At 38.0% G+C, this 12786-nt stretch overlaps 1 protein-coding gene across 1 annotated transcript in view; it reads right to left on the minus strand.

Annotated features, from left to right (window-relative positions):
* Nucleotides 1-7971: 7971 nt before the first annotated feature.
* GCFC2 (GC-rich sequence DNA-binding factor 2) overlaps nt 7972-12786 on the minus strand; it is a 46292-nt gene continuing 41477 nt past the window's right edge. The window contains exons 16-17 of the mRNA XM_080813947.1: nt 10868-10992; nt 7972-9865 (exon numbers count right to left, since the gene is read on the minus strand). Of these exons, the coding sequence (XP_080670073.1) occupies nt 9748-9865; nt 10868-10992 (243 nt within the window). The 3' untranslated portion in view covers nt 7972-9747. The remainder of the gene's footprint in view (nt 9866-10867; nt 10993-12786) is intronic.

The raw sequence follows: 12786 nt of genomic DNA on the forward strand, positions 1-12786 counted from the left end.
GCAGTAAGAGCCTCCATTTTTTAAAAAAGATTTTATTTATTCATTTGACAGAGATCACAAGTAGGCAGAGAGGCAGGCAGAGGGGGTGGTGGAAAGCAGGCTCCCCGCTGAGCAGAGAGCCCAATGTGGGGCTCGATCCCAGGACCCTAGAATCACGACCTGAGCTGAAGGTAGAGGCTTTAACCCACTGAGCCACCCAGGTGCCTCAAGAGCCTCCATTTTTGACTGGACCTCATTAATAACTTTTTTCTTGTCAACTTTGTTAGATTTTAGTTTTTTTATTTCTCCAGAAAGGGCTTTTATTTTTCCAGACAGGGTTTCTAATATCTTCCATGCCTTTTTCGAGCCCCACTAGCACCTTGAGAATCATCATTGTGAACTCTAGATCTGACATATTACCAATTTCTGTATTGATTAGGTCCCTGGCCTTCAGTACTGTCTCTTGTTCTTTTTTTTTTTTTTTTTTTTTGTGGTGAGTTTTTCCACCTTGCCATTTTATCCAGATAAGAATATATGAAGGAGTATATAAAATACTATAAGTGTGGCAAAGACCCCAGGAAAATGTGCTTTAACCAAATCAGAAGAGACCCCAAATCATGGGGGGAAGAAAGGGGGTAAAAGGAAGTTCAGAAAAAAAAAATTAAAAAAAGAAAAAAAAGAAAAAATATTAAAAAGAAAAAATATATATTAGACTGGTGAACATAACAGGGTCACCCACTTAATTTTGGGAGTATTTTGGTCTCTTAGAAGAAACTACCTCCCAAAATTGTAAAAAATGTAAAGCATATATAAGGGTAAACACAATGCAGGGATGGAATTTGACTATAAAGGTGAAAAGTATTTGTATTTTTTTAAATTTCTAAAAAAGGAGTTGATAAGATAAATTGGTTGGGAGAATAAAGAAAAAGTAGAGAATTTGCTCAGGCTGGAGACTAGAACAAAGCCCTGTGCTAGATTTAGGATGTATTTTGATCTATTAGAAGAAATTGTACCCCCAATTTTTAAAATCTTTTTTTTTAAGATTTTATTTATTTATTTGACAGACAGAGACCACAAGTAGGCAGAGAGGCAGGCAGAGAGAGGAAGGTAAGCAGGCTCCCTGCTGAGCAGAGAGCCCGATGCGGGGCTCGATCCCAGGACGCTGGGATCATGTCCTGAGCCAAAGGCAGAGGCTTTAAACCACTGAGCCACCCAGGTGCCCCATGTACCCCAAATTTTTTTAGAAGAAAAAACCCTATGTGTATACAAAAAATAAAGTTAGATACAATGAAGGATAAAATATGACTATAATAATGAGGGTTCAGAAAAGATTTTTTTAAATGAAAGGTATTGTTGAGATAAATTAGTTAAAAAACATTAAAAGAGGAAAAAGTAAACGTTTAAAAACTTAGAAGAAAAAAAATTTTTAAAAATTAACTTTGCAAGACTAAAGAACCATGGGGAGAAAGTCATGAATTCCATGCTTTGCTTTCTCCTCCTCTGGAATTTCACTCTTCTCCTTGGTAACTGAACTTGGTCTTGGTTCGATTTCTTGTTGATCTTCTGGGGAAGGGGCCTGTTGTTGTGATTCTGAAGTGTCTTTGCCTGAGGTGGAATTGCACCACCCTTACTAGGGGCCAGGCTAAGTAATCCGCTTGGGTTCGCTTTCGGGAGGTTTTGTTCCCTGAATGTTTTACGTAGAGTTCCGGAGGATGGGAATGAAAATGGCGGCCTCCCAATCTCCAGCCCGGAGGAGCTGAGAACTTGGGCCCTACTCCTCAGTGCACCCTCAGAGAAAAGCGCTCAAACACTCCCGTCTCCCTGGCCTCCGGCCGTGCTCCGAGCTCACCCAGCCTGTGAACAAGCATCTCTGTCTCTGGCACACAGCTCCGCCTGGAGTCTCTGAACCCCATAGATCCCTGAGCTCTTCCGGGGGGTCATCCTGGATCTTGTAGGGTCTCTGTTCATAGAGCAGTGGCCTGTGCCACAGATCACAGTTCAAGGTAACCCCGAGTTGAGAGCTCACTCCTCAGCTCTGTCTCTGTAGCCGACTTCCCTGCTCTAATACCTGTGAGCTCTGTGACAGACACCCCTGATCCTTCTGTGACCCCGTGGGACCTGAGGCCACGCTGTTCCTGTGTGGGCTTCACCCCCGGCTTAGCCTCTGGTGCAATGTCCTTCAGTGGAAGAGACTTTTAAAATTCTGATTTAGTGCTCTGTTGCTCCGCCGCTTGCTGAGAGCTGGCCCCTCCCGCCATGGTCTATCTTCCCATCACTCTGGATTCACTTCTCCGCAGGTCCTACCTTTCAGAAAGTGGTTGATTTTCTGTTTCTAGAATTGCTGCTCTTCTCGTCGATCTCCTGTTGGATATGTAGGTGTTTGGAATGGTTTGATAAGCTATCTAGCTGATCTCCTGCTACCTGATGTCGTCTCAGCCTGCTACTTCTCCGCCCTCTTGACTCCTCCCCCTACTCTGATCTTTATTATTTCTCTTCTCTTGCTGGGGTTAGGCTTTCTTTGTTCTTTCTCCAGCTCCTTTAGGTGTAGAGTTAGGTTGTGTACTTGAGACCTTTCTTGTTTCTTGAGAAAGGCTTGTATTATATATTTTCATCTCAGGACCACCTTTGCTGTGTCCCAAAGATTTCAAACAGTTGTGTTTCATTTTCATTTGTTTCTATGAATTTTTTTTAATTCTTTAATTTCCTTGTTTGACCCATTCATTCTTCAGTAGGATGTTCTTTAGTCTCCATGTATTTTCGTTCTTTCTAACTTTCCTCTTGTGATTGAGTTCTAGCTTCAGAGCATTGTGGTCTAAAAATATGCAAGGAATGATCCCAATGTTTTGGTACCAGTTGAGACCTGATTTGTGACCCAGGATGTGAACTATTCTGGAGAATGTTCCATGTGCACTAGAGAAGAATGTGTATTCTGTTATTTTGGGATGGAATGTTCTGAATATATCTGTGATGTCCATTTGGTCCGTGTTTCATTTAAAACCTTTATTTCCTTGTTAATCTTTTGTTTAGATGATCTGTCCCTTTCAGTGAGGGGGGTGTTAAAGTCCCCTACTTTTGTATTATTGTTGATGTGTTTCTTTGATTTTGTTATTTATTGGTTTATATAATTGGCTGCTCCCATGTTAGGGACATAGATATTTAAAATTGTTAGATCTTCTTGTCGGATAGACCCTTTAAGTATGATATAATGTCTGTTATTATCTCTTATTGTAGTCTTTGGCTTAAAATCTAATTCATCTGATATAAGGACTGCCACCCCAGCTTTCCTTTGGTGTCCATTAGCATGGTAAATTGTTTTTCACGCCCCCCCCCCCCACTTTAAATCTGGTGGTGTCTTTGGGTCTAAAATGTGTTTCTTGCAGACAGCATATCGATGGGTCTTGTTGTTTATCCATTCTGATACCCTGTGTCTTTTGATTGGGGCATTTAGTCCATTTACGTTCAGGGTACCTATTGAAAGATAAGAATTTAGTGCCATTGTATTGTCTGTAAGTTGACTGTTATTGTATATTATCTCTGTTCCTTTCTGGTTTGTTACTTTTAGGCTCTCTCTTTGCTTGGAGGATCCCTTTCAATATTTCGTGTAGGGCTGGATTGATGTTTGCAAATTCTTTTAGGGTTTTTTTGTTTGTTTGTTTTTGTTTTTGTTTGTCCTGGAAGCTTTTTTCCTTCTATTGTCAATGACAGCCTAGCTGCATATAGTATTCTTGGCTGCTTATTTTTCCTAATTTAGTGCTCTGAATATATAGACCTCTTGTCCTGAGCTGCTTCCAGGATTTTCTCTTTGTCACTGAGACTTGTGAATTTTACTATTAGATGACGGGGTATGGACCTATTTTAAGGGAGATTCTCTGGGTTTTAAGGTGTCTCCTGGGTTTTGATGCTTGTTCCCTTCTGCAAACTAGGGAAATTCTCTGCTGTAATTTGCTACAATATACCTTCTGCCCCACACTCTTTCTTCTTCTTCTGGGATCCCAATTACTCTAATACTGTTTCATCTTATGGTATCACTTATCTCTTGAATTCTCCCCTTGTGGTCCGGTAGTTGTTTCTCTCCTTTTTTTTTTTTTTTTTAGCTTCTTTATCCTCCATCATTTGGTCTTCTATATGACTAATTCTTCTGCTTCATTTATCCTGGCAGTAAAGAGCTTCCATTTTTGATTACACCTCATTAATAGCTTTTTTGATGTCAACTTCATTGGATTTCAACTTGGTTAGATTTTATTTCTCCAGAAAGGGTTTTTATTTCTCCAGAAAGGGATTCTCTAGTATTTTCTATGCTTTTATTTATTTTTTTAAAAAGATTTTATTTATTTATTTGATGCAGAGATAGATCACAAGTAGGCAGAGAAGCAGGCAGAGGGGAAGGGGAAGCAGGCCCCCTGCTGAGCAGAGAGCCTGATGCGGGGCTTGATTCCAGGACCCTGAGATCATGACCTGAGCTGAAGGCAGAGGCTTAACCCATTGAGCCACCCAGGTACCCTCTTCTATGCTTTTTTCAAGCCCAGCTAGCATCTTGATAATTGTCATTCTGAACTCTGGTTCTGACATCTTATATGTGTATGGATTAGGTCCCTAGCCATTGGTCCTGCCTCTTGTTCTTTTTCTTGGTGAGTTCTTCCACCTTGCCATTTATCCAGATAAGAACAGATGAGATGAGACAAGAATAAATGAGAACAGATAGATGAGAGAACAAAATACTAAGGGGGTGGCAATGACCCCAGAAAAATATACACTAACCCAACCAGAAGAGACCTGAACCTGGGGGGAGAAGAAAGGAGAAAGAAAAAAGAGGAAAAAATACATATATATGATTAGAAGAGAGCCACACACTTGATTTTTGGGTGTATTTTGGTATATTAGAAGAGACTACTCCCAAAATTTTAAAGAAAGAAAAACATATGAAAATAAGGGTGAACACAATGAAGGGATGGAGTATGACTGTAAAGATGAAAATCAAAAAAGATTCTAAAATTGATAAGAGTTGGTTGAAAAAAGAAAGGAAAAAAGAATATGATTAGGCTAGAGATTAGAACAAAGTCATATGCTAGATTTAGGGTATATTTTGATCTGTTAGAAGAAACTGTATCCCAAAATTTTAAAGAAGATCTTATATGTATACAAAAAATTAGGTTGAATACAATGAAGGGATAGACGATGACTATAAAAATGAAAATTTAAAGATTTTTAAAAAGGTATTGCTAAGATAAAAGAGTTTTAAAAAGGTTAAAATAGGAAACAAGAAAAAATGAAAAAATAGCATAAGAAAATAAAAAAAATTATTTTTGAAAGACTAAGAATCATGGGGAAAAAGCCATGAATTCTGTGTTGCATTCCCCTAGCTCTGGAGTTCCACGGTTCTTCTTGATCGATGAACGTGTTCTTGGCTGGGTGTTCTTGCTAATCTTCTTGGGGAGGAGCCTGTTGCAGTGAGGTGGAATTGAACTGCACTTGTCAGGGGCCAGGCTAAATAATCTTGGTTTTGCTCTCATTTTTGTTTCCCGAATACTTTCTGTAGAGTTTTAGAGGACTGGAAAGAGGATGGTGGCCTTCCAATCTCCAACAGGAGGAGCCAAGAGCTTGGTGCCCCACTCCTCAGTGTGCCTTCAGAGAAAACCAGTCAATCCCTCCCATCTCCCTGGTCTCCAGCTGTGCTCTGAGCTCACCCGGCCTGTGACTGAGCGTTTCTATCTCTGGTGCACAGCCCCAATTGGTCTCCAAACCCAGCAGATTCCTGCAGTGGGCTCCTACGCCACTCCTCCCAGTGGAGGAAGTAGGGGGAGGGGCCTCCCTGTATCTGCCACTGTGGGGTCCCTGCTTGAAGAGTAGTGGCTCAACTGTGCCTTGGATCATGGTTTATGGCATCCCCGAGCTGAGAGCCCACTCCTTGGCTCTGTCTCTGCAGCTGGCTTCCTGCTCCAATACCTGGGAACTCTGCCACACTCAGGCACCCCTGGTTTCTGTGACTCCACAGGTCCTGAGACCACAGTGTCTCAGCAAGGGCTCCACTCCCTGCTTAGCCGCTGGAGCAACACCCCTCTGCAGAGCAGACTTCTAAAATTTCTGATTTTGTGCTCCACTGCTCTATCGCTTGCTGGGAGCTGGCCCCTACCCCCTGCAGTCTCTCTTCCTGTATGTCTCCTTGGATTCACTTCTCTACATGTCCTACCTTCTAGAAGTGGTCACTTTCCTGTTCCTGGAACTGCTATTTTTCTTTGATCTCCTGTTGAGTTTGTAGGTGTTCAGAATGGTTTGATAATTACCTAGCTGAATTCCTGGGACTCAATGAAATTTAAGTCTCCTACTCCTCTGCCATCTTACTGCTATCTTCTATATAACTTTTAAAAATATTAACCATTTTTTTTTAAGTCTAATGAAATTATGGGGCGCCTGTGTGGCTCAGTGGGTTAAAGCCTCTGCCTTAGGCTCAGGTCATGATCCCAGGGTCCTGGGATCGAGCCCCACATTGGGCTCTCTGCCCAGTGGAGAGCCTGCCTTCCCCTCTGCCCTGCCTCTCTGCCGACTTGTGAACTGTCAAATAAATAAAATCTTTAAAAAAAATTAGCTATTCATACCAAAATTTCATTAGACAACTATAAATACATTTAGGGAGAATTGACACCTTAACCAAAGATCATTTTCACTTCATGAACATGCTAGGTCTCTCCCTTTGTTTTAAAAACATCATCTCAGCAATGTTTTGCTCTTTAGTGCAGAGTTCTTGCGTATCTTTCTATAAATTTGTTTCAAGTAATTTATGATTTTGCTGCTATTGGAATGCTAGTTTTTAAAATCTGTTTCCAGTCAGATTACCAGCATGACCTGGAGTTTAATTTTCTAAGATCTTGCAAATTCATTTATTCTTGTTGGTTTTTTTGTGGAGAGCATAAGGTTTTTTTATGTAAACAGTCATATCATTTGTGAATGACTATTCAACTCTTATGTCTCAATCTTTATGCTTTTTTCTTGACTGAATGTATGGCTACAGAACAATGCTGAACAGAAATGGTGAGCAGACATCCTTGGTTTGCTTCATATTTCACCATGATGTATATGATGTTAACATAGATGTTCTTTTGCAGATGGTCTTTATCAGACTGAGGAATTTATACTCCCAGGGTTTGTATTGTGAGGGCATGCTAAATTTTGTCCAATGCATTTTCTGCATTTGAGATGCTCATATGGTTTCGTCTGTTACTCTCTTCATAGGTGAATCATACTGATTGGACTTTCTAATGTTAAACCTTGCCCTTAGGGGAGATAGAAGAAAACCTATCTAGTCAAGATGTATTATCATCCTTTTTACATGCTGCTAGGTTCAGTTTGCTAATGTTCGAAGGACTTTTATTCCTATGTTCATGAAGAATATTGGTCTGTAATTTCTTTCAGGTTTTTTATCACATATGGTATATTTGATATAGCTACATAAACATTTTGTCACAGGCCTAGGAAATGCAAAAATCAGTTGTTTTGAGGTGTTTTTTCAAGGCATTTTTGGGTTCCTAACAACCAAGAGCTTTAAAGTCATCTTTCTGATTCTGTAAAAACTTCACAGTCTTTATGTGAAAAAGGTAAAAAACCCAGGGAGAGAATTGAGATATGAATTTCTAACTCAAGATTTTGTTCTGCTAGTTGTGTTCCTCCCTTTCATTCCATCCATTTCAGTCACAGGGGACAAAGAAAAAAACCTGGCCTGGGGATTGAATTAAAAGCAAGTTTCACATATGTTTTTGAATATCCTCAATTAGAGTATATGATGGATAAAAATCTCGAGGTTCAAACTCTAAGTATAACGAAGTCCAGTATAATGAAAGGTAGTTAAACTACTGGGAGTTTAAATCAATTTGTACTTCTGAAAGCAGTTCTAACACTTTCCATTCTACAAAAAGAGAAATCTCTCTGCTCAAATTAAAAACATAGGGAACATATCTAAGACATCTTTAATTAAAAATGCAGAAGACTTAGGAAAGTTTTCAAATACACATTTTAATAAAAATTAGAAATTTCATACGCAATAACAATGTCACTTATGTTAACACACACATATGTTTGTAAGTAGAGAAAAGGTCTGAAAGGATAACATTAAAATGAGAACAGCAGTCACCTCTGGGACAGTAATTGTGCAGGAATGCTAAATGCCTCTGCATAATGGTTTGAATTTCTAGAAGAGATTCCATTCCTATATAATTTGTGTAACTTAAAAGAAAATTTAAACTATTCCTACTAGTGAATCACAAGTCTTCACTGCAGTAGAAATAACACATCAATCTGTTAAAATATACACCAACTTCAAAACTAGAGGTGATAATGGCAGAAACCACATGCTCAAATCCTATATAATCAAAGATTTCCTGATTATCTTTGGGGAAATAATTTATAAAATACATATTCAGGGTTGCTCTTATTTAACAAATAGATTTAAAAAAAGATTTCTCAAAATGAGAATTTACTAGTAATTTTTTCAATTTCTTTTCAATTACACCAATATTTTATTAGGAAGTTTATAACCTGTTCTGAGTATTTAAAATAACTGTTTCCTGGGGCACCTGGGTGGCTCAGCGGGTTAAAGCCTCTGCCTTCGGCTCGGGTCATGATCTCAGGGTCCTGGGAACGAGCCCCGCGTCGGGCTCTCTGCTCAGCAGGGAGCCTGCTTCCTCCTCTCTCTCTGCCTGCCTCTCTGCCTACTTGTGATTTCTGTCTGTCAAATAAAAAAAAAAAAAAAAAATCTTAAAATAACTGTTTCCTATTTAAGCCTACCACCAATGAAAAAACAGTAACAAGAGTAGTCAAGTACCTAACAACTATGACCTTAGCACACTAAAAACATCATATACAAAATTAAAATAAAAATGGCAATGAGGAAACTATAACATAGGACAGGGAAAACAGTATCTTTAAAATATAAAAGGTTCTGACAAATCCCTAAGATGAATGGGTTATTAAAAAAAAAATTACAAATAGCCAAAAAGAGGGGCGCCTGGGTAGCTCAGGGGGTTAAAGCCTCTGCCTTCAGCTCAGGTCATGACCCCAGGGTCCTGGGATCGAGCCCCAGGTTGGGCTCTCTGCTCAGCAAGGAGCCTGCTTCCCCTTCTCTCTCTCTCTGCCCGCCTCTCTGCCTACTTGTGATCTCTCTCTGTCAAATAAATTAATTAAAAAAAAAAAAACAAAAAAACCCCAAAACAAAGAGCCAAAAAGAAAAAAAATTACTTATTATCTAATAGCCAAAATGAATAATTAAAATAAGATTTTTTACAGCTACTAAATCTGCATGGAATAAAAAAAAAAAGGTAATACCTATCCTGTGGGTGGGGGGGAGGGTGGTTTCAGTGGCCTCTGTTACAGTAGTTATCAATAAACCTTAAAATGCCTTTACTCAGCTAATACTTAGCAAATAATTCACTCCAATTAAGTTTTACATTTTAACTTATTGTAAACAGAGATCGTTAAAATGAAGAAAACTAATAGATGTTTTTATGGTGCAGTTCAGAAGACTCACCAAAGCCCAGACAGCAAAGTTTCTTCAATTTTTCTCTCCAACTGGAAAAGTGAGGAGAATCAAAGGGACTATGTTCAACTCTTAATGCTCCCGTGTGCTTAATTCCTGCAACCACCACAGGAGGGCAGCCTTTCATGATACCAAAAGGTAAGGGCAGGACTGGAAGGATGGAGTCCTGCTTCACCTGGCCCCCAAGCAAAGGAGGCAAGTATGATTATATTAAAATCTCATGTTAGTACTTTCCCATAGTTTGTTCAAACTTCTTTAATTACTGATTTCAGATCGTCTAGGTGATACTCTTCTATGAAGGATTCTGCCTGATTCAAAGCTTTTATTTTCACTAGAATAAGAATTATTTCTTTGACTTCATCCCTGAAAAACAAAAAAAGGTTTGAAAGCATAGTGAATCATTAGTTGTTAATCTGAAACAAAAATTTTAACCCAATATCTAAAATAGCATAGGGGCGCCTGGGTGGCTCAGTGGGTTAAAGCCTCTGCCTTTGGCTCAGGTCATGATTTCAGGGTCCTGGGATCGAGCCCTGCATCGGGCTCTCTGCTCAGCAGGGAGCCTGCTTCCTCCTCTCTCTCTGCCTGCCTCTCTGCCTACTTGTGATCTCTGTCTGTCAAATAAATAAAATCTTAAAAATAAAAATAAAAAAATAGCATAAAATATTCAGATGTTACCTTTTCCATACAGCATTCAACTATAGTTATTAGGGGATGTATGCTGGCAAATTTTAATGTGAATGATTAAAAAGCAGTTAAATCTACCATCAGAAAGCTGATGGTAGATTTAAAGTTACTCAGCTTGTAAGGACTATGATGGTGGGAGCCTCAGTGGGAATATTTACCTACGGACGCTACAAATCTGTGTTTTTTATTTAAAAAAATTTTAAACTTTTGGAGAAGTGGTTTACCAGAACACCACTGTACATCTAGTGGTGTTAATGAAGTGCCTAAATACTTAGTGCTGTTAATGAAACATCCAAAAGAGATTCTAGCTATTGCTGGGTAAAAGGCAGGCTGCAGACCTGTACTTAAACAATAGTTGAGATTTTAAAATGGCCAGGAAAATGAAAAAACATGATTAGTAAGAGGCTTCTGATTTATAGTTTCCTAAATTCTCTTGTGTGATAGTTTTCTGGAACTGCTTATTTTAGAAGAGATTTGCATTTAAAAATATGAACTATTAGGCATGAGGTGTGAGTATAAAATAGTGATTCCAAAGGTTGTGCATGAAAATACTAATTCTATAGTGGTAGTCTCTATAGACTTTAAAAAATAGAGTAGCAAGTATAAATTTTCCTAAAAATTGCTGAGTGTAAAATAGAATCTCTGAACTATGCTTATGGAGATACAAACATGCAAAATTACCTGAATTCACTTCTAGATAATTTACATGCAGACCGCAACAAAAACTGGATGAAGTTTTCTAGCTGGGGAATAGACGTTCTCATGGCAGAATTTTGGAACCATTTTTCTGGTAAATATGCTGCTATCTGTTAATTAAAACACATGGTCAGTTTTTAGTAACAGTTATTTAAGGCTTTTTGCTAACGTCAGTCCCTCTCATTTAACCCTTTATGGTTATGGTAGAATAAATTTTGAGAATTTTTCTTTGTCAGAGTTTATACATCTTAAAAGGTTGAGAATGTCCTGCCACTTTTCTATTTCTGGTAGTAGACTCATGGTCAAAGGGGACTAAACTGAACCTGAAATTTATAGCATGGGCGATGAATTCAATTTTTGGGAGATAATGTAGTTTAAAACTGTGTAATATAAAAATAATAGCTCAAAAAATCCTGATGGGTTAGGAACTATCTAATTTCTTATGTTCCTAAATTTATAAACATTTTTCTGTATTCTTAAAACTGACTTATCTGATGAATAGACAATGTTTTTGGATAGAGAGTTGTTTCCAACTCTTTATTATAAATAATGCTATAATATTCTTTGTACTTAAACTCCAATAAAGAAACAAGCCCCAAATAGGGTCATTTGCTCCTTATAATAGCAAACCTAAGACTTGAACTGCAGTTTCAACTCATCCCAGGAATGTCACTTTTAAACAGTCAATCCCCAGATTTCTGCATAGGCACTATAGTGAGGTCTGTATAATAAAAACCATGCCATTTTCCTCTCCCCAGTAAGACCCTGTCCCAGCCTGAAATAATCCTTTTCTTTTGCTAACAGTTCTCTTGTCTCACCTTCTTTCTTATGAAACCCTTTCATTTTGTACAACTCCTCAGAGGATCTCTCTACTTGCTAGATGGAATGCTGCCCGAGTCACAGATCCTTAATAAAGCCACTTAGAGCTCAAATTTACTCCATTGAATTTTCTCACAAATCTACATGTGCATCTCTGATTTCTAACTCAACAATTTTACTTCAAGGAATTTATCCTAAGTCAAGGGGTATGAACTTTAAAGGTTTGTAACCATCACACCAACTCTATCGAGTTCTAGCCCTCATTCCACCAGTGAAGACTGTTTCTCAGAACCCTGGCATCACCCATTCTAGGTGCCCCAGAAATAATGTGCAATTGTTTCCTCATGCTTATGACAAGAACTAGGAAATAACAGCAAAAAAACAAAACAAAACAAAACAAAAACCCAACAAACCCTGGCCAGCATAACTGGTAAAAATGATATCCTTACTATATTATTTTGCATTTCTTATTAGTACTGTTGATCTTTTCCATGTGTTTAGAAATTATTTTTACATATTCTGTTTTTGGTGAATTTCCTGTTGCATGTCTTTTGTCTATTTTTAAGTGGGATATCTGAATTGTTTACTAACTTTAAAGAGCTTTTTTAAACATGTGGGTATTAATCCTTCTATGGATTATAATTTTGATTTCTCAGTTCTCCTTTTAACTTTCAATTATAAAAAAGGAGAAGGAATAAGTATGGTCACCCCAATGAAACTATCCTTCAGTTTTAACAATGATTAAATAATCTGGATACCTTTTAAATGTTTTTAAATTCACTGAAGTTTTATACTTTCATCAAATCTTTTTTTCACCATTTCTTCTCTTGCTTTTAAGTTCAGAAAGATACATTTATCCTCTTAGTACACTATTTTACAGTTTCTTTTTTATACTTTATCTGAAATTTATACTGGTATTTAGTGAAAGTTGAGGATTTAACATTCTTTTTGTAAAGAGTTAACCAACTGGCCCAGCATCATTTATTGAATAATTTTTCTTTTCCCTGCTGGAGATAATTCAAACTAGTATACAAATCCTTAAATACTGAGAGGTTGGTTGCTTTTGGGTTTCTAGTCTATTAAAT

Source organism: Martes martes, assembly GCF_963455335.1.
Source record: "Martes martes genome assembly, chromosome: 9".
Lineage (NCBI taxonomy): Eukaryota > Metazoa > Chordata > Mammalia > Carnivora > Mustelidae > Martes > Martes martes.